The 21,972-nt window shown below is 35.1% G+C and overlaps 2 protein-coding genes across 2 annotated transcripts; one reads left to right on the top strand and one right to left on the bottom strand.

Moving 5' to 3' along the window:
* Positions 1–757: 757 nt before the first annotated feature.
* On the bottom strand, positions 758–5,518 carry LOC137744769 (sodium/hydrogen exchanger 2). Its single transcript, XM_068484568.2, has 15 exons — positions 4,861–5,518; positions 4,246–4,613; positions 4,006–4,124; positions 3,573–3,670; positions 3,399–3,458; positions 3,276–3,322; positions 2,994–3,188; positions 2,838–2,884; positions 2,676–2,742; positions 2,474–2,574; positions 2,256–2,357; positions 2,017–2,155; positions 1,865–1,927; positions 1,633–1,716; positions 758–1,373 (listed from the first exon to the last, which is right to left on the bottom strand). The coding sequence occupies exons 2-15, from the start codon at positions 4,420–4,422 to the stop codon at positions 1,038–1,040; spliced, it is 1,635 nt and encodes a 544-aa protein (XP_068340669.2). The 5' UTR covers positions 4,423–4,613; positions 4,861–5,518; the 3' UTR covers positions 758–1,037.
* A 6,453-nt stretch (positions 5,519–11,971) lies between these two features.
* LOC137745243 (uncharacterized) lies at positions 11,972–21,639 on the top strand. The gene is made up of 15 exons (XM_068485160.2): positions 11,972–12,363; positions 12,935–13,165; positions 13,632–13,946; positions 14,910–15,017; positions 15,105–15,294; positions 16,097–16,359; positions 16,939–17,068; positions 17,730–17,806; positions 18,697–18,945; positions 19,026–19,102; positions 19,424–19,515; positions 19,951–20,033; positions 20,471–20,539; positions 20,843–20,968; positions 21,322–21,639. The coding sequence occupies exons 1-15, from the start codon at positions 12,229–12,231 to the stop codon at positions 21,370–21,372; spliced, it is 2,196 nt and encodes a 731-aa protein (XP_068341261.2). The 5' UTR covers positions 11,972–12,228; the 3' UTR covers positions 21,373–21,639.
* The last annotated feature ends 333 nt before the right edge of the window (positions 21,640–21,972 follow it).

Here is a 21,972-nt window from a genome sequence, read left to right as displayed (position 1 = left end):
TTCAAAAAGTGACTTGGAGGCAAACCGTGTTTATTTCAGGCATGTTTTATGGTCTTGTCATTGCGGCAAAACATGAGTCGTTACCTATCCCGCCAGACGAGTATAGGCTTGGTGTATGGGACAGATTTCCAACGAGGCTACTCAGGGGCTTAAGACAAGATGATGGCTTTGATGTTTAGTAATTCAAATTTAGGGTTTAGTGTCTGTCAATTTCAGTCGTCTCGCCGTTGGGTTATAATAGAGAGACTGATCGGAGTGCAGAATAAAACTTTGGCCCATATATATTCAAACTGGTACTCCATGTATTACAACATAAGCACGCGACGTATATTTTCTTTCACTTATAATATGATATGTGCGGTACTCTTTAAATACTCTTTACAAAATAACTAAAAAGTGGAGGGACATGAAAAATTGATTTTAAGAATATTTGCACAAAAAAATTGATTTTAAGAATATTTGCACAAAACACATTTTAGTCACTTTAAAAGTAATTACAAACAAGCATTTATACATATTTTTATGGGAACTTTAATGAAAAGCTTCTGATACTATTCATTTTAATGAAAAACAACATTTTTACACTAAAAGTCAATCATGATACTATTCACTTTACCTTTTATTTTGTCCTTATTGTTAAAACTCAAAATTTTCAAATCATTTTCATTAATTTTTCTTATTTTTATCCCGTATTTTTACTACCCATGATGGGTTAATTTGCAGAGATAAAAAGGTTAAAAAAACATTACAATTATTGTTGAAAACAAACAAACATTGTTACATGTAAAAAAACAGAAAACAAAACATTGTGACATTACATTAACATTGAAGCTCAGATTCAACCGATGTGCTTGGAATATGCTATACAAAATACAGTGTAGATCAAACATGGTCACATATTATGGTACACTACTGCCTTCCATAAGCTAATAAAACAGCAAAGATCGAAGAATTATATCGCACGCTGAGTGAGTTCGGGTGAATATATGGTACAATTTATTTCACATTTTGCCCGACTATGCATCTTCTCGGTTTTCTCATTGCCACTGAACGTTGTTGCTCCGTTCAGTTGGTGAGCCGGGAACAAAGGGAACAAAACCCCGGCCTCCAAACACTGGTCGCATGAAGGCGTTATCAAACTTACGCCAATAGCGATGGACAGTGTGCCTATTAAATGGAGTCGTCAGAAGATCGCGAATGCTGGCTGGCCGTCGAATATCATGGCCAGCGAGATCATCTACAGAATCCTGCCCCAGAAGTGGAATAATGATTGATTTTGGAGTGGTTGGTTCTGATGACAGCATGCTGGTTGTTTGTTTTGATGAATGAGGCAGCAAGAACCTTATAAGAGGTTTTGTCATCAATCCGAACACCTGATCAAAGTCCAATGATGATAATCACTATGGTGTCCAACAAAACTAACTTGTATGATGCACGTTGGAACTACCGCAAATCTAATAAAACTTTAAGCATGATAGAACGACTAAACTTCTGGTAGACCACAAAGGCCCAGTCAGTCAATTCTCTGAGAAACGGATAAATCTTTGGCAGATTGCCGTTATTCGTAAGAAAACAGGATCAATGAGGAAACAAAAACGTTCACAAGTACATAATCCAGAGCAGATGTCTTACCACTGTGCTGACAAGAACAACAGTTATCGTGCTAGTGATCATGATTGCATTTGCTCGCAACTGCGTGTGGCCTGACCTCGTAAACTGCATTGAATGAAAATTGTATTAGATGAGACCATCTCTCTTTTCTTACATAGTATATAGAATTTGGTTATAATAAGTTCTCATGGAACGCCATTTTTTTTTTTGCTTTCCTCTATGACCAGTAGGTAGTAATTAACATATAACTTGCCTGATTGTAAGCTAGTGCTATCGAAACAGCACCTCTCATGAGACCAGCCCACCATATTATCACCTACAAGAAGAAAACTGTTTGTTAGTTCAATCTGTTAATTCACTGTATCTGAAGGAAAAAAAGCGTCGCTGAAGAAACAGTGTGCTTACTTGCTGCTGGAGGCTGATTTTCTCATGTTGGTTTTTCTTTGCTAAGTTGGACAAAAATGATAGGGGGAAAACAAAAGCTGCTCTTCCTAGCATAAGAAGACCTAGCAGTATTGAACTCACCGCCACAGATGTTCCAGGACTATGAATGCAAAGTCAGGCACAGCACAAGTTAGCATAAGTCATAACGTTATGAACAGATATGTACAAGGTTCAAAACATCCCACGTTACAAGGGCATACCTGTCACTTACAAATCTCCACTTTTCAATGTCCAAGGCATCCATACCAACATAAAGGAAGATAAATATTTCGGCAACAAATGACAAGGTTGCGAAAGCATGCCTGTAAAAATGTGTAGAAAATTTGAAATCATTAGTTAAATGACCTATTATTAAACTGTGTCCTAAACAGGACCATTGCATTCTAATGGCTTGGAGGTAATATTAAGGAAGCCATACTTGGTCGTAACTCTTGAACTCTCAGTCACATTGTGCCAAGTGTAATGCGACATCACGATCCCACAAAAGAACACGGTGAGAATGCCACTCAAATAGAATAACTGCAACACACAAGTTGTCATAGTTGTTTATATGACTAAAGCAAAAAGATCTAACTAGACACTTGAGGACGGGAAGAAGGGAGAGTAGAGGAAAAGCTTACTTCAGCCAGTATATATGACAGGTATGCCATGAGCATCATAAGAGCAACCTCACGATCCGTAGAGTGCCTGAATTATGTCACAAACCAGGTTGTGTCAGCAGTCTACTTGGTTTGCGGTGTGAACAAGGCATAACTTGAATACATAAATTAATAACGATATACCTTCCAAAATAAAGCTTTTTGATAATGTAAGCACTAAGCAGCCCTGCCTGCAAGAGAGAGAAGTTATGCTAAGGTACAAAAAGGAAGGGGGAAAAAAAAACAATATAGCACATTTGTGTATATGGACACACGGAAAACAGAGGGAAAGGGAATTACAAACACTCCTAGCATGGTGCTTGCGAAAAACAAATAGAAGAAGTTTCCCAGAAAGTGCAAGGCAATGCCGGAATCAAGGTGGGTGAGATCAAAGCTCTGAATAGCATTGAAAAGAACCACAGATGTCGCATCGTTAACGACACCCTCCCCAAACACAAGACTGTAGAGTAAAGGTGTCTCATCTTGATTGAGCACCTGGACATTGGGCAAACAAAGTTAGTGTCAAACTATTCGTATTTTATTTGTTTGAAAACTCAGATGCAAGAAGGATATGTGTCATACCTGCAATGTGCAAACAGAATCCGTTGCAGCAAATATTGCACCAATTGCTACGAATATGAGAATAAAATAGTTAGAACCCAAATGGAATCCAAAGAAACAAATGGAGCAAAGAAAGTGAAATACCAAGAAAGTCCCCCAATTCTAGAGTTCCAATATCCAATTTCTTAAAGAATTGTGTAGCGCCTGAATCAAGCAAAGACAAAGTAAGTGTACTTTTTCAAATTCGAGTATAACTCATAAGTCATAACCACCCTTGTGCACATCGGGGAAACAGAACGTTCAGAGTTACAAGCATACCTAATGCTATGATAGTGCAGGATACTAATGTACCAATGGCACCAAACAGTACAATGGTGCTGAAGTTAACAAAGAACTGCTTCTTTTTCACCTGAAACCTGATACACGCATAGCAAAGACCAAAACACGAACCATAAGCTCGGAGAAGAAAAATTTTATTGATTACCTACCAATATGAGATCAACCAACATAATCGAAAATGGAAACTTCGACACAAAAAAATGAAAATTGGTGTTCTGAGTGCAGGATGGAAATAGGCGAAAACACCTATACTAGTTTACGGGAAACATCAAACACATAAATAGAAACATTTGTGCCGAGGATTGCACATACATACTAAAAGCAAAACAAACATCAACTACCTATCAGGATATAACCAACACCTCATATAATACACTTGTTAGAAAAATATGTAAACGGAAAGAAAAATCACCCGGCATTAAAAATAATAGGTGGAAGGAGGTATATAAAGAAAAGATCTTCACTGAAAACCAAAAGATGCGAACTTTTTCCTCGACTGATCAGAAGAATAACTACTCCAGTACATACCCCCTACAAACAAACCACATAAAATCAATCACAATTTGCCGAAACACACCAATAGCGTATAACTCAAACTTTTCTTTTCGTATGTTCTGTTTCATTTCTATCAGTAACCGAAGCAAATACTCACAATCAAAAGGGCGGTGATCGACTCATTCACCCATCGATTCTCCTCGAGAAGATGTCCGATCACAATACAAGCTAAAAGTAGCGCCACGAAAAGGTTCATCGAAACCACAGACGAGTGGTCCGAAGTGGATAGATTTTGGAACTTTGAGATCAACATGCTCAAATGTGGAACCGCCATTGTATCCACCTCTTCGAATAAATTACACAGCAGAAATATATAACAAACTAATTGAACAATCTTTCAACAGAAAGCACAAAAGATGAGATTCTCTTTCAAGCTTCGTATTTGCAGAATCTTCGAATTTTCGGAAGCTATCTCTCCGAACTGTCCATCTCAATAATCTTCGAATATCATAAACCTTATGAACTCTGCATTAAAATGAAAAAAAACACAACTTTTAGAATGCTAAAAGTTCAAAATGCATTGTTTGGTTGCTGAGAAATTTGAGAAAAAGCAGGAAAGCAACTACTTTAAGAATGTTTTCGAATTCAAACGACAGAAAGCAGCTGACTTTCTTTATTTTCCTCCATTTTCTCGGCATCCAAACACAGAAAACAGAAAATTTAACAAACCCATTTGTCCAAAATTCCAACAATTATATAACAAAATGCTTACCAGGGAGGTTCGAAGAACATGCATAGCGGGAGCAAATTGGGCAAAAAGGTAAATCCACCTCGTGATTCTGGATCGAACGGTCTAAAATTCACGAAGAGAAAGAGTTCCAACAGAGGAAGCTGGAACTCAATTTCTGCTCCGAAATTCTCCGGAGACCCCAAAACGGACTGCAAATGCGAGGATTCCCGAGCTCAAATGACAAATAAGAAAATTGCTTCTGCTTAATTCAAACCAAAGCAATCGTAATTTTCCCAGAAAATGGAGGAAAACGAAGGAAAGTGAGAGAAAATTTTGATAAATAGTTGGAGATATGGAGATTGGAAGAAAACGAGAGAAAATCCGTGGACTTATAAAGGGAAGAAAAAGTTGTAGAGAGAGAAAGCGAGGGAGGGGAGAGAGAGAGAGAGAGAGAGAGAGAGAGAGAGGGAGAAGCGTGTGATTTTTTAACTTGGGGAAAACAGAGGGAGGACAGAAAACGAAAGAGGGAAGGAGGCGATGCTTGGACTAATGCGGCCGGGATGTATCGGAATGCGGCGGGCGGTGGGCGGTGGGGATCTGATCCGTTGGTTTGGTGATCTAAAATGATCGGGCGGCTGGGCGTGTTTTACTGATTAAATGGCCGTTGAGGAAGGGCAAAGACGCCAAAATTCAGCCACTCGCGTCGCTGTTTTCCTTTTGAGAAATAAGTATAACTGTAAAAAAATTAAAATTTCCAAAAAGTAAAATTATTTAAAAAAGAAAAAAGAGTCGAGTTAAATATAGGAATGTGATATCCATACATTTTATTTTACTTCTCACACATCTTTTTAATTTTCAGCCGTTTGATCAGATGAATCGAAGAAGATCAACAGACAAAAATTATCAAAGAGTATATGAAAAGTAAAATGAGATGTGTGGATAGCACATCCCTAAAAATATTCCATTTTGAAATTGTAGTAATTTGATACATGCCACAAATTATTTTCCAAGAAAAAAAAAATTTCTTGTTACTTTTAGACCATCTAAAAAAAAAATGGCAAATTACAATTGTATTTCTCCATATAAATTGTTAAATGTTATTTTATTTATATAGAACACTAAATGATTGTATTTACTAAAAAAATGTTGAAACAAAATTTTTATTGATCGGAACGTTAGTTGAATAAGAAACCCATCATTCAAAAATTGTTGAGACAAAATTTCTATTTATATTAAACTTGATGCTGATTTTTTAACTCCTAATCACAAAAACTTTAAATTCATTTAGCAAATAACACTTCGGTTGGAAGAATTTTTTATATCAAATATGTATAATGATACCTCCACCTTGCATGGACTTAGGAGTCTTTGATTAATGCAAATTATGTAAGTGCATGTTTTATTATGTTATTTTTGTTAATATTATTTGGATAATTATGTAGTAAAAGACAAGTTTAGAGGATTATGTATTTGATTTAACCAAATACTAAATTGATTTAATAAATAAAATAGAGTTTTTGCACTGAGAGGACGACACCTGGCTAAGTTGGCTCTGTCCAAAGTAGACCCATCCAATTACTCTTAACTTCTTCCCCGTTGATATCAAATTGCGAAATCAATTGAATCGGATTTTTGAAATTTAATTTAACGATTATAAATAAAAATTTACTTTAAAAATTATAATAACTTTAATCGTTTAATGAGTAGGATTTGATGAAAGAGATCCAGAGATGATCTACTTCCACTTCTTACTTCTTCTTTTTATATTTGTATTCGGTTGTGTTTCTCTTTGCTTTCACTTCTAATTATTTTCAATAATTACAAATCTACCCCAATTTAGTGTTGTCGGTCGAATCTTATTTGAGATTGGATCCACAGATTCGACAGTGTACGTGTGTCTGTGTTGGGACAGAAAAGGATCAAAAGACTCTAGTGCCCCAGTGGAGTACTACTAGATCCATTTGTGTTGTCTTTCGTTTTGCTTATCATTACACTGTTTTATTTGAGTTTTTCTACTATGTATCGGAGTATAACATTCATCTGAGTTTAGATTGTCAAATGCTTTAGACTCTTCAACCAAATAATAAAAGAAAAAGTGAACTATCGATATAGTCTCTAAATTATCAGTTCAATGAAAATTAAATTTTTTAGAATTATTTTTTCGGTAAAATAAGTCCATAAATTAATTAAAAACTGATAATTTTCATTCCTAATATTATATTCAAGAATGTTTTATTTAGTTTTTCGTTAACTAAAGTTACATGACACATTTGAGAGGGTAATTATGTCATTTTATTTCCTATAAGCCATTTACGTTGCATATAAGTTGCGAATATGATATCTAATTTACCCTCTAAAGTTAACTTTATACGTTTTTTTTTTTTTTTTTTTTTTTGAAAAAAAAAAATAGGTCGCTATATTATGGAAAACCACCAATCTGTCTTTTAAAGTGTATTATATGCTAGTCACGTGACTGCAAGCTACAGTAGGACAATTCCATCGTACCATCAGTTTATCAACCCTCATATACGAGAAGTTTTTCAATGTACTCATAAAACGAGGTACTACATTACATATCATTATATAAATAGAATAAAGTTTTTTTTCAATTGTTCCTCTACTTGTTTAATAACATTCGATGTATCATTCTTTATTTCCAACACATTAAAAAATCTATCGTCGAAACACCTATCCGAACCATAAACAGTTTTTAAAATAGCTAATAATAATTATCAACGACAATTTGCGGTTAATGGCTTGTCCTTCCACGTGTTAAGTGGATGGATATAGATCTTGGTGGAGAATGAGATTCATGTGGGGCTGATGCTGAGCCAACTTGGCCAACTTTCTGATAGAAAATAATAAAAAAGTAGGCCAACTTTTGAAACTAACATATCAGAAAATGCATGCATTATGGCGGGGCTCACGTGGAAATGCATCCAAAATATCTATATTTTCACCTCATCAACGATGTTTTCTTTGCTCTGAGTTCTGCTGAATTATTATATATTAATGTTTGTAAAATAAATAGAAACATTGTGGATCTTGTTTAGCAGGATTAATATAGATCTTAATATTAAACTCCCCCTCTCCCCAATTATAGAGTTCACAAGATATAAAAAAATATAGACAACGACAAATAATATATGTGTTAAATTGTAAGTATATGATAATAACTTACTTATTCAGAAAAGAAAGAAAACGACTTGTGGGACTAACACACAATTTAAACAAACATAGAGTTTGATGTGAGATGAAGAGTGTGGGGGTTTGAGGATAGTATTGAAAAATATATAGTTTATTAAGATAATTTTTAATTTTAAAAAATAAATGCGAGGTGTATTAAGTAAATGACGTGTAATCAAAAGTATATGAAGAGTGAATAAAGCAATCAATATATTTATCCAGTCGACCATAAAATGTAAAAAAAGAAAAAGAATATGTTTACACTCATCTAAAATTTGATGTAAATTTAATTTGAGGTCATAATACATCGTCTCTTATGAAAAAATAATATGCATATCATAGTATTTTTAAACACTTATTAACTATAACTTTCTATTTATTGTGAGAAAAAATATATATTTGTTAATCATCCTGCTTTAATAGACAAATGCAAGGGACTAAGTACCAGTTTATCTTCTGAAATCAAATTAATGGATAATAATGAAATGTTTTTATGTAAATTATAAAATGCAAATGTTAAATTAAATTATTATTATATTTTCCCTCACCTTAACCATCATATTCTTAAGTCACGAACAAGAAGCCAGCAAAGCAATTGTCTGAAAAGTCTCACGAGCAGCCTGAGGTGACTCCACCATCGTATTATAATGCGAATAAAGAAGCTTTGAATCTCAAAGGAAAGTTCTATTAAAAATAAAAAGATTGTTAATTAACAAGTTCATTTGGATGGGAAACATTTAGTAAAATTAATTGACATTTATTAGCCAACGACTTGAAGGAAACAAAATTATGAAAGACGGGAAAACTAGTATTTTATAATTAGGCCAAATTTTTTTCATGATCTTTGTGGTGATATCCTACTTTTAAATAGAGTTTTGTGGTGAAAAAGCTATTAATTGTAATCCTGTGGTGAAATTCGTTATCAATCATAGTCCAAATTGGATTTTTCCTCATTCTTCTTCATTTGTAGGGGCAAACTTTTGGAGCTACAATGAAAGAATGAATAAACAATAAAATTACAAAATTCATATTATCAGACTTTCTCATTTCAAGAGAGCCAAGAGTCCAAATTCAAGATTTAAAAAATCACAAAGTACATCGCTGCGTTTAGGTTAGAATATAAGTTATTATGCAAACATTGAATATAGTTTCATTTTAAGAAGAATAGTGGTGGACGAGATGGCTAGGATTATGTGAGAGAGAGGGGGAAGGTGGTGGGTGGTCGTTGTCGTTGTGGCTGTGGCTGACAAGGGTAGGGATTGGGGAGGGATTTCTTCTTTTTTTCCTTCTATTTTTGTTGAGTATAAAAAAGTGGAATTACCAAAAAGAAAAGAAAAAAGAATGAAATGACCTTTTTACCCCTACATGTGGATGAGATTTTGACAGAAATTTCAATTTGGACTACGATTGATAACGAATTTCACCACAGGGTTAAGATTAACACTTTTTTCACCACAGGGATCAATTTAAAAGTAGCGTCTCACCACAGGGATCAAGAAAAAAAATTAGCCTTTATAATTAAGTGCTAATAAGAAAGGATTGCGATTCTTCCTTCTTTAAAGTCGCATCTTTTTCGGTTTTATCTTATTTGAACGGTCACGATTAAATCACATCAATATTTGATATTGACGTCTTATATAGAGAGAAAAAAAGGACAACGAGAGGAAAAGGAATGGAGGTGAGAGTTTGTAGGGAAGAGAATCTGACTCCAATAAAAAAAAGGGTAAATCTGAATTTACTACCCTCAAGTTTTGTAGTTTTCAATATATGGTACATGAAGTTTTTTTGTCTCAGAATCATACCTAAAGTGTTAATTTTAGGACAATCTCATACATCCGTTAGTCTGGCTGTTACTTCTCCAGTTAACTGATGACGTGACGCCCACGTGGACAATCACTGGGCGCTACGTGTCAATAAGGGTCCCATGTGGATATTAAAAATTAAACATTAAAAAAAAAAAAAAAAAGCTATCTTTTTCCTCAAACCCTCGACCCTCCCTCTCTTCTCTCCGAGAGCACCCACCCAACCTCTGCACCTTTGACAACTCTCCTTCGTCCCTTATTCCCCTCCCTTTAGCTCGGCCATCAATTCCCTTAACTCACCCAAGTTCCCCTTCTCAGACTCCATACCCGCCAATTATTTCACCACCGAATCGGAACTTCCATTGCATGAATCCTCCACCGCCGAATTACTCAACTGCTTGGCCAACCCAATCTCCCCACCGGTTGGTTCAACTGGTTTATTCGGCTCCGAACCATTACCCGTACCGGCACATCTGGTTCCGGGTTCCTCAGGTTTTCGATTTGTCGTGTTCAACTCATCAAACGACTGGTCGTCGTGCACCAAGAAATCGCAGGAGATATCTTTTTTATCTGGCGAGACGTCATCCGGTTTAATATATTTTTTGTAATTTTTTTGTTTTTTAATGTTTAATTTTTAATTTTTTTTAATATTCACGTGGGACCCTTATTAACACGTGGCTCCCAATCATTGTCCATGTGGATGTCACGTCATCCGTTAACAGGATAAATAATAGCTAGACTAATGGATGTATGAGACTGTCCCAAAATTAACACTTTAAGTATGACTCTGTAACGAAAAAAAAACTTAATGTACCACATGTTGAAAACCACGAAACTTGAGAATAGTAAACTGAGATTTACCCTAATATTTCGATTTTTTTTCTTAATTTTAGTGGTGTTTAAGATGGACCATCTTCATGGAATAAGTGAATATTGAGTTTGCATCTTGTTGATCATGATTCATGCATATGCAAGGTCCTCTTTTTTGGGGTCTGCCTTTTCTGAGGCATGCATTTTTCTTGTTCATACTTTTATGCCCAATCAACAGTAAAAATATTCACAACAAAAATGTTATAATATTATTACAAGTATTATGCATCTTACTTTGGGGAAAAAAAAATCATATTGATCATCCCCAAACATAAATAAGTAAACTTGAACATGATTGATTGTCATCTTAATCGAACCTGAAATATTTTGGGTTAACTACTTAACTTACTTGGTAAAGCCATGTTTTGGGATGAGTTCTTGTGCCTCACACAAGCACGCGACCATAGATAAGATTATTGTGTGGAACTATAATACAAGAGCTGGGTTTGGTCTTTGCGAGTGTGGTCACATAGGCGGACCTTAGAATTTCTCTATGTTTTGTGCCTACTCTTTCAACGTTTATCCAATTTTCTAATTAGTGTTGTAAACATTATTGTTTATGTGACTATCTATTTGGACCATTGTATAATATATCATTATTATTATTTGTTAAGTTTTTTAATGATGTGAAGTAGAAGAAAAACTTGAAGTAGCATCCAAGTAACCCTAACATTGTATCAAGGACTCTAATAAGATACATTAGCACACCTACTATATCAAAATTCTCATAAATTATCAAAACTCTCTTTTATTATATGGTTTACTTTTGTAAAATATATTTTCGTTTGAGCTAAGAGTTTCATATTTTGCTCAACCATTGAACTTCATGATTCTATCCATTGTTTTTTCGTTGCTCACACATATTGTGTTTATGTTAAAACCTTACTCGACGTTTAAGTTTGCTTCTTATATTATAGATGACCTAAGAGTGGTTGGTCTAGTGATTAGGTCCTTGATTTTGCTCCCAAGTGGTTTGAGGTTCGACTCTCTCCCATGGTACCCACCTAACAAATGCTAGAGTTTTATCTCTCTCCCAAATGTTGTGGGGTCAGGCTGAGGGCTTAGTGTTTAGTCGGGTGAAAGACTTGATTACACTAGTTTCAAAAAAAAAAAAAAAAATATTGCAGATGACACTATACCTCAATACTGAGCAATCATGTGTACATATTAGTGCCGGTTCAATCTCCATCGACTCCTCTTCCTTTAATGTTTAACAAAGTAACGCTATCGCTTACTCCATAACGACTAAAAAGGTTTTACTTTATATATCGTGTGAGCCGGTGAATGGTTCGCTCAATAACGAGCCGATCCTGTTAACAAAGCCCAATTGGACAATTTATTTCCTCTTGCAATTTCTACCACGTGGCCACTATTTATTGGCTAGGCAGTCTCACGGCAAACGCCGTTACCGCAGAGGAAACGACTCCCAGAACTACAGTCGGAGTATTGCTTCTCTCTCTGGTGGCACTGTGGGTTTTTTATTAGGGTTTTTCTAAATTGACAGCGCCAATTCTCCGTTCTTCGATTAATTCATCGGAAGTAGACGACGACAATGGGCGCACTGAAAAAAGGTGCACCTGGGGTTTCAGAGGACCCTGAGGAACTGGCACGTGTCCCCTTGCAGGCCATCCTCTTAGCTGATAGTTTCACCACCAAATTCCGACCCATCACTCTCGAGCGCCCCAAAGTATGTATCTTTCTTTCTCAGTATATCTTTATGCATGCATTATATATATATATATATATATATATATATGTATGTATGTATCATATTTTATGTTTGTATATACCTAAATATATGTATGTGTGTATAGTAATATATACATAAATGTATATATGTAAATGATTCAAATAATTTATAATGCAGTTTTAGTGGAATGGAAACAAGGGCTTTCGGAAAATTTGCGAAATTTCGATCATTTTTTTGGTTGGGTTTCTATGATAGTTTCGAAAATTAGCAAGTAAACAGATGTTAGTGTTGCTAATTGCGTAATACGATAGATAATTGATTTAATTGAGATTAGTGGATGTTGATGACTAAATTTCTACTACTAGGCTACTGGATTAAAACTTTTAACATGTTTTCGACTGCTCTTGTTAAAAGCTAACACTTGATGGTGAAGCTGGAAAACGAAGAAGGGTTTAAGATTTTTTGTTTTATCCTTGGATTTTTGGTGTAGTGATGAACTTATAGGTAGTGCCATTGATATGCATGACAAAAAACTATGAATTTTTATTTTTTTTTTTCCCTGATGAAGGTGCTGTTGCCATTGGTAAATGTCCCGATGATCAATTACACGCTAGCATGGCTTGAGTCCGCTGGTGTTGAGGAGGTTTTTGTTTTTTGTTGTGCTCATTCGAAGCAAGTGATCGATTATTTGGAGAGTTCAGAGTGGTTTGCTCAACCAAACTTCACAGTCACGACGATTGAATCACATAATTCTGTTAGTGCTGGAGATGCTCTGCGCTTGATATATGAGCGCAATGTGGTATGCTCATATCTGAACCTTCTTGTGTTTTGTTTTCTCTTTGTTTCCAAGCATACTCAGAATCAGGCAGGTCTATATTTTCTATTTTGATGTAAGATCAATATTGGCATGACGTTGTGCGTTTGAAAAGCAGACTAGATCGATGGCATATGACATGATCGAAGACCCTGCCTCTATACTCAGGACATTTTGTTTCATCTCAAATAGAAAAATTTCCCCCTAATCCAAATGACATTATCGCATCTGGTCACTAATTCTTAATATGGTTAACTTGTACTAGAGTTACTCTACTTTCTCCGAATTTTTTAGATAATGCAATGGAATCTGAGATTTTGTAGGGTGTTAGTTTCCTGTTTTGCTGCTACTTCTGTAATAGTGAGGTTAATTTAAACATTTTCTGAAACTTTACAGTTGCTACATTTTTCATGCACCATAATTTTTATTATTTTCCCTCTTTCCTCTACAGATACATGGAGATTTTGTTCTAATTAGTGGGGACACTCTGAGCAACATGTCGCTTACTCAGGTACTTCAAGAACATAAAGAGAGAAGAAAAAAAGATAGTAATGCTGTGATGACAATAGTTATAAAACGGTCAAAGCCTTCTCAGATCACTCATCAATCTCGACTGGGAAATGATGAGCTGTTTATGGCAACAGATCCTAATACAAAGCAGCTTTTATATTATGAGGACAAGGAAGACCATACAAAAGGATCCATCTATCTCGACAAGTTGTTGATCGCTGATAACCCTTCAATTACTTTACATAATGACAAACAGGTAACATCTCAATTGTGCCCTTAAAGGTCTGTGGTTGCTTATTAATCTCTGTAGAAAGTCCACTAGATCTTTTGTAGTGAGCCTCAGTAACTCTTCATTGTTGTAGTGTCATCTGGTGGGGTCTTTTATTGTAATGTGCTTGTGGATGTTCAACTACTCCTTGAGGTCTACATTTGTACTTACCCAGTAAAAGAGATATTCAGACGAAAAAGGTGACATCCGACATGGACTTTGTGAGAATATCAAAACAAAGGAGATTTGAAAAAACTCCTAATTCAGAAATTTAAAACCTTTAATTTGCGGAATCTCTTTGCTAATTTTGTTCCAAGTATCACCATGTGAAATGAAAACAAAGTAGCCTTACTTATGATTCAGGCTAAATCTCTTATTATAAGAGTTGGTATGGATTGACCCTGATTGCTTCTGTAACTAACAAAACTGAATGATGAAGCATCCCTTTAGGTTTATTTGATTCATCAGTTCACCTATATTAAGATATTATGTTTAGCATAACGCCAATTGGAAGGTGTAGTGGTTTTAGTTTTTGCCTCACATGTTTACACTACTTTTGGAATACCAATTGTAACTTGAAGTTAAGGTGTCCTTCCTGTTATGTAGAAGTTTAGAACTTATCGGTGATAAATTTTTGAATTCTCTGGGGGTATAAAGGGGTTTAGGCCATGTGTCTCATATTATTAAAAGGCTGTTTTATCTTCTTGGGGCAATGTGGTTTATAGTCTCTCTGTGTGTGGCAAGCGCATGAACCCTAAGAAAGAATTGGATCAATATTATGAAATAAATTGTGATCAAGATGCTTCAGTTTCTTCTGTGTAGATAATATTCTTTCTTGCACAATTACTATTCACATTTTTATTGCGTTTTCCCCTGAATTAATTGTATGGTGTGTTCTATTCTAAGTTTCTAACAACTGTTCTACCAACTTGTTATTGATAAAATCTGCAGGATTGCTATATTGATATATGCTCTCCTGAAGTCCTTAGCCTTTTCACGGACAATTTTGATTATCAACATCTACGTCGTCATTTTGTGAAGGGATTGCTTGTTGATGATGTATGTCTCGTACTGGAGATCTTTTTGTTTGTTCTGTGTTTATAATTAACCTTGCAATTCTTCTAAGGGAACCATCTATCCGTTCAGATTATGGGTTACAAAATATTCACACATGAAATTCACTCGAGTTATGCGGCTAGGATTGACAACTTCCGAAGCTATGATACAGTTAGTAAGGACATAATTCAGAGATGGACATACCCATTGGTGCCAGATGTAAAGTATTTTGGGAATTCTTTGATAAAACTGGAAAGACAGGGAATGTATCGAGCATCAGGTAATGTTCAATATATTGACATGTGAGTCATGACATAAATTGCATATACTTACGTATGTCTTTATTTTAGTATTTTTTTTTTTTTTTCTGGGGAGGGGGTTGCTATTAACAGTGAACGTCTTAGTGCATGTTCTTTCTGATGTTGTATGATTAGTCCCCCGTCCCTTTCAAAAAAAATTATGATGTCTGTCACATCTGATCTAACCTACACTCTTAAACATGGTTTAGTTTTCAGTAATTGTTCTCTATTATATTTGGCTGTCTTGATAAAATCATTATTTATTTTTTTTGGGTAGTTAAAAATTTGTTGCGCCAGTTCTTCTAATTCGCATCTATAATGACCATAAATGTTCTCTGTCATCCTCTCCTACCTTTACAATCTGCCCTTCCCTAGTGAAAGTAAGATTTGACTACCAAGTATTTGGTATAATAAAAACATTAAGAGGCATTACAAAGATATCCAATGCTATTAATAAGTTGACTTTATTTCCTAATCCTTGCCTAATTAAACAAATATGTGTCTTTTAATCATGAGCGGTGAACTTTTAAAAAAAAAAAAAAAAAAATTCCTTGCTCAACTGCTGTAATAACATGACCTTTACATACTAAAGTTGCACACTCTTTCCCGTTTGACCAATAATTAGTAGCATTGCTATAAATTTTTATATATCGCAGGTGATCTGTTCTATAAACGTAGTAATAGCATTGTTGCTTCTGCAATGATTGTCTTCTAATTGTGAACTTAACCGGTTAGCTATTTTTATCTCATTATGTGTGATTTGATAAATTAGCTACTCTTCAGACATAGGGCAATCGCGCTCTGCACAGATTGGGCCTTTTACAGTCATTGGGAGTGGCACCAAGATTGGGAACAACACCAAAATTTCAAATTCTGTTATTGGGGAAGGGTGCTCTATTGGATCAAGTGTGTCAATAGAAGGCTCCTATATATGGGATAATGCCACTATTGAAGATGGCTGCAAGCTGAGGCATGCTATTGTATGTGATGGAGTGATCATGAAGTCTGGAGCAGTTTTGGAACCTGGTGTAGTTTTGTCTTTCAAGGTACGAGCCATTAATCATGTTATAGCACTATTTTGAACTGCCAAATGTGTCCATCATAATGCTCCAAAAAAAAAAAAAAAAAAAACCTGAAAAAAATTGTACAAAACAATTACTAAGCAGTTTACTGGCCCACATGTATAACCAGAATCTTTTTACAATGTTATAAATTCATTTGGACATGTATACTAGTACTGATAAGATCTTTAAAATATGTTGAAGTTAAAATTAAGTTCTGAAATCAAAAGATTTATAACTTATTTACCCTTGATATTAAAATTGTGCCTTGTTATCTTTTGCAAACTCCATGTTTAAATCACATTTTCAGTTTGCAGTGTATTTTGCCTTTCATTCTGAGAATACCTGCATTTCTCTCGTTTACTGTTATTTTGATGTCATGCTCGATATTTTCTTAGAAGGGAATGTGAACCTTTACCTGCTAAATTTAGTTTTTCTTTGCGAATTGATCTTTCCTCCTTTTTTTTTCTTTCTAAATTTGTATGAGCCAGATACATATGTTTTGCTTGTGGTTTTCTGATGTCTTTTCGATCTTAATGTGCTTCTACACTGTTTACCCTTCAGGTTGTTATAGGACAAAAATTTAATGTCCCTTCATACTCAAAGGTATCTCTACTTCAGCAGCCAACTAAGCTAGATAGTGACGACGAGCTGGAGTATGCTGACAATAGCAGCGGGATTGCAGAAAAGTCATGTAATTCTTTCAAATTTTGCCCCTAAGCTTCATGTTTGGTCCTGTTGAGTTCTGTTAAGTGCAAAAGAATGGCCTTAGCCATGTGTGACTTGTAAGGCATCTGCTTCTTATTAGTCATATTGCTGATCTTTAGATACTACATATAATTAGGCAGTAAATTTGTTGGAGTAGGATGGTTTCTATGAGGTGAACATGGAAATTTCTGTCACATGTACCAATCTAATGAAAAGAAATTGTAACAGAATGATTTACTGGATTCTTTGTTCTATTTTGTGGATGACCATGGTTATTGATTTCCATAACTTACTAAGAAATGTCTCCTAAGTTTCTGGGTCATGTCATCCAGAATGCAGAACTGTAAATGAATTGCTATTTGCTTTTACGGAAATTGTGTTTCAAATGGAACTTGAGGTGGGGGCATAAGCTTTATAACATCTTTGGTGGGAAAATTACTCATCGTATAATGTATGTATACTTGTTAGTTGTCTATTTGATGAAATTTGTATTGATTTTCAGCTTTGTTTGTCTGGATTTAGTAGTGGATATTGCATACTTTGTTTGGGACAGCCGTTCAGTACTTTTAACCTCATTTAATTCCTTTTGTTTATACTAGTTATTAATAGTAAGAGATGTTTTAACCTTATTGTGTGGTTACCTGCAGCTATCACACCTGTGGATAAAGTAAATGAGGAAACAACGAAACAACGAATGGAGGCTAACTGTTGGCCCACATCTGAGGTTAGCTCAATACTATGGAGCTTGATTCTGTGTTGTCCGTAGGGCGTCAAATAAACTTTGAAGTATTTTTTCAGTCACATATTTTATTAATTTTTGTTCCAGCAACATCAGACAATCTATTAAAGATAACTTGTACTTTCTGTACCTGTAAATGCATAAATTGTACCACAAGTGCTGTCAAGCTTTGGTGAAGAGCTAAGCTCGTTAGGGTAGATACTTAGGTTTTGAAGATTTAAGACAAATAATTAAAAGAAAAAAATGGGCTTAGATTTAGCATTAATATTATGGGTGTTTGATTATTATACTTTCACTCAGACATGGCATCGGATGACACAATCCCTTGAAATCTAGACCGAAATACGACTACATGTGTGGATCCATCTGTACAAATTAGTTACGGACTTACGATTTAGCTTGCTCACAGCATGGTCCCTCCAATTTATAGGTAAATTTTTTTTTTTTTTGGGGGGGGGGGGGGGGGGGGGAAGGGTGTACATTTTTTCTCCTCATCAGTGTTTGAATGACCCTGAGAGATGGATGCCCTCAAGGGTGAGTATAGTTTGAATTCAAACACTAACAGGGGAGGGGGGAGTCTTGAAAACGATCGTTGACTTGAAAGAACATTTGAAAGTAAATTAATGACCACTGTTTGTTTTGACTTTGAACAAAACCCATTCCATTTTTTGCTACATAAAGAAACTTATACATTTCTTTTCTCTATATAGTGGTCATGTTTTTGCAATGATGAGCTACAATATTGTTTTAGTTCCTTATTTCCCTCTTGTAAATAATGAGAATATTGTGTCTCACTTGCAGTTTTTCATATATTGTTGACTGTACTGTTGCATATATCTTGACATTCTCTGAGACCAGTTGCTATTGTTGATCAGCTTGGTACTGGTGGGGCTGGTTATGTTTGGTCAATTTGTGAAGGAGGCGACGATGAGGAGTGGAGGCATTCAGTTGCTCCCATTCCTGCTGACAAACTTTTGGAGGCAATACATGCTGCAGATGATGATTTGGAGCATGTTCAAGATGGCAGCTCCCTCCCACCTTCAGGAGAGTTAAAGCCTGATTCTAATGATTCTGAAGGCGACAATGAAGTGTCTGTAGAGGATTCTGCCGACTTTGAGAGAGAGGTGAACAATGTCAATTAGAATGCTTATGGTAAATACACATATACAAAGTCGATCCTCAACAGTTTCAGCGTTATCTGCAGGTTGAAGCAACCTTTCTAAGAGCTGTGCATGAAAACATACAAGTAGACCATGTCATATTAGAAGTGAATTCACTGAGGTATTTCTTCGGTTTTCCCTTACAACTCTATCAATTACTCCTTTCCTTGTTATTCCATCTTTTATTTTAACTTTTCTGAAGGTACGCAAAATGGTCATTCTCTGTTAATATTTCAAATTGTAGGCACAAACATGTATCTGATGAAATGGTGCTAATGTATATTGAATTTTTTAATTAAACCACACATGATTACTTGCTTTTGTTTAATTTCTTCAATTCTTGCACAATCTTATATCCATATTTTGTATACTTTTTATCAAGATAATGCTTTAGTATGTAGACTTTTATGATTGATGCTCGCCACTTTTTTGTCCGTTGCAGGTTGTCATACAACAAGGTAGCTGCAGACTGTGCTGGAGCTTTATTTTATTCAATGATGAAATTGGCATTAGAAACTCCGCATGGTTCACCAGGTAAATTTTCCTCAGCTTGCTATTCTCGTCCCAATGTTTATATAATTTTCATTTAAAGAAATTTTTTTTATGATTGGAAACTTGTGTTAATAACCTTTGGGAAATATGCTTCTATTCCCTTGTTTAACAATCGGCATTCTCTTGGAATAGTAAAAAGGAATAATTCATCGAGGTGCCAAAGAAAAGGTGGGTGGTTTGGGTTTTGGAAGGTTTTTCTCTATTGTACTAGTTAAGATCACATTTGGGGGAAGATGTGCATGCACAAATTAGTCCAAGGTTTCATAAGTCTGTTTTACAGCATCCATATCTTACTTTTACAATTACACTGTAATTTTTGCTCAGCTGCAGTGTGGGAGCTACTTTTGAATTGCTAAAGTTGTTTGTCTTGCTTCTTGACATATGGTCTCAACTAATCTTGTCCAATTCCTTTCTTAGGTGATTTGGTTCAAGGTACTGTTAACATATTTACAAAATGGAAAAAAGTGCTGAAGTCTTACCTAGCAGAAATAGACGAGGAGGTTTGTAGTTGAATCCTTTTCTTTCATGCTTGTATTCACTTCTTCAATCATTAAACTCTACAATGGAGTTACGTGTGAAATGTCCTCTCCCTTATAAGCTTCTGCAGATGTGATGATTTCATTTTTATATCTGCATTATTCATTTACTTTCGCATGACGGTATAGTGTGTGTGTTCCCTTTGCAGTCATATTAACCTTTGTTTCCATTTGACTTGAACCCTGAGTGTGTCGAATATCATATTCTATTTAATGCATCTTAAGTCCAATCTGTAAATATTATGTTCATTTTTCGGGTTAACATGCTGAACACTGTGATCCCTTAGTTTTGACAGTTGCCAATGCGATGCTGATTATTCCAGTAGAAACTGTGATCTAATTTTATCTTCACAGAATTGCGATACTTATTTTGGTTACCGAGTATTTTTTTCAATTTCCAGATTGAAGTGATACTTAGATTTGAAGAAATGTGTGAGTCCTTTAAGGAATTCTCTCCTGTGTTTGACAAGGTACGTCTTCCTACATAGTTTATGATCATATGTATGACTTGATACAACAATTCTACTTTCATATTTAGTATGTCAAAGATCATAGAAATGGTGGATGTTTCTGCCGAGTGCTTTTGCCAAGCTGGCTTTCTTAAACAATGAAAACCTATGGAAAAAGCCATAGCAGAAACAATTTTGAATAAATGCGTTACAAAAGTTTAATGAGTCTTTTGTTGTAACGTAGCGCTTTTTATTATCCTTAATTTCGTTTGCAATTCTGATGAGTTTAATTTATCTTCTGACCATTATAATTTTCTTTTACAGATTTTGCATCAACTGTACGAACTAGAAATTATACGAGAAGAAGCCATTATGAGGTGGGATGCCGAAAAGAAAAATGCTGAGGAAGCAGATAGAGTTTATGTCAAGCAATCAGCTGCCTTTATTCAAGTAAGTACTATTATTTGATTTCAGTTCTATTACCTTACGCGATGATTAATGATCATTATGTAATATAACGCACGCATGCTGCCATTGCACGAGTGCGATTATCTGTTCTTGCCATTTCGCTAATTCAGCTGAAATTCATCGAAATTTGACATAGAAGTCCGTTATGACCATATGCATTCGACATAAGAGAACATTTCACAATTCTAGTTAATTTATTGACCAAAATAGACAAAGTTGATTTCTGGCAACCAAAAATTGATGGCATGGACTTAAATAGTGTCTTTTCTAGTTAAATTTCGTATGATGTTCGCGTTGCTTCACAGCAGTTACGTCTTGTGTGTCTTATGTCTCAGTGGTTGAGAGAAGCCGAAGAAGAAGATGAAGATGAAGAAGATGAAGAATAGGAAGCAGTTAATACGTAGAACCAATTTCGCAGCGGATGCTTTCAACGAAGCGGGGTATAATGTTGAACAAGTGTTCTGTGATAATGTTGTATGGATTGGTTGAAAGGGAGAGGCTTTGTCCATAGGCCGGAAAATGGGTTTTACAAGCTATCATGCACTTCGCATGTGTGTAATTTTTTATAGAAAAATCAATAGTAACATTTTGTGTATTTTTAGTATTGTCCGAAGATATTTCTGAGGCAATGAGAAATGTCAAATGATTCTTCATTAACCAACAGGATCCTCTCCGGATTGTTTTTGTGAGGATCTTGTGGATTCGTAAATCGTGTCCGTTCTTCGTACATTGTGCGGTCAATTTTTGTCAGATACTATTTGTATTTAATTTTAAATAAAAATATTTAAAATGATTTCTGATAGCATGATGTACGATAAATGGATATGATTCACGGATTCCTAAGATCCTCACAAAGAGGATCCGGCGAGGATCTGGATTCCTTCATTAATAGTGTTTAGGGTAAATTTATGTTATTTTTATATATACTTTAATCCACTCTCTAATACGAAATTTTTAAGTGTTCTGGGAACACAACTCGGGGCAAC

The sequence above is a fragment of the Pyrus communis genome, chromosome 12 (genome assembly GCF_041283825.1).
Source record: "Pyrus communis isolate YQ-2024b chromosome 12, ASM4128382v1, whole genome shotgun sequence".
Lineage (NCBI taxonomy): Eukaryota > Viridiplantae > Streptophyta > Magnoliopsida > Rosales > Rosaceae > Pyrus > Pyrus communis.
This window is presented reverse-complemented; position numbering and strand designations above follow the sequence as displayed.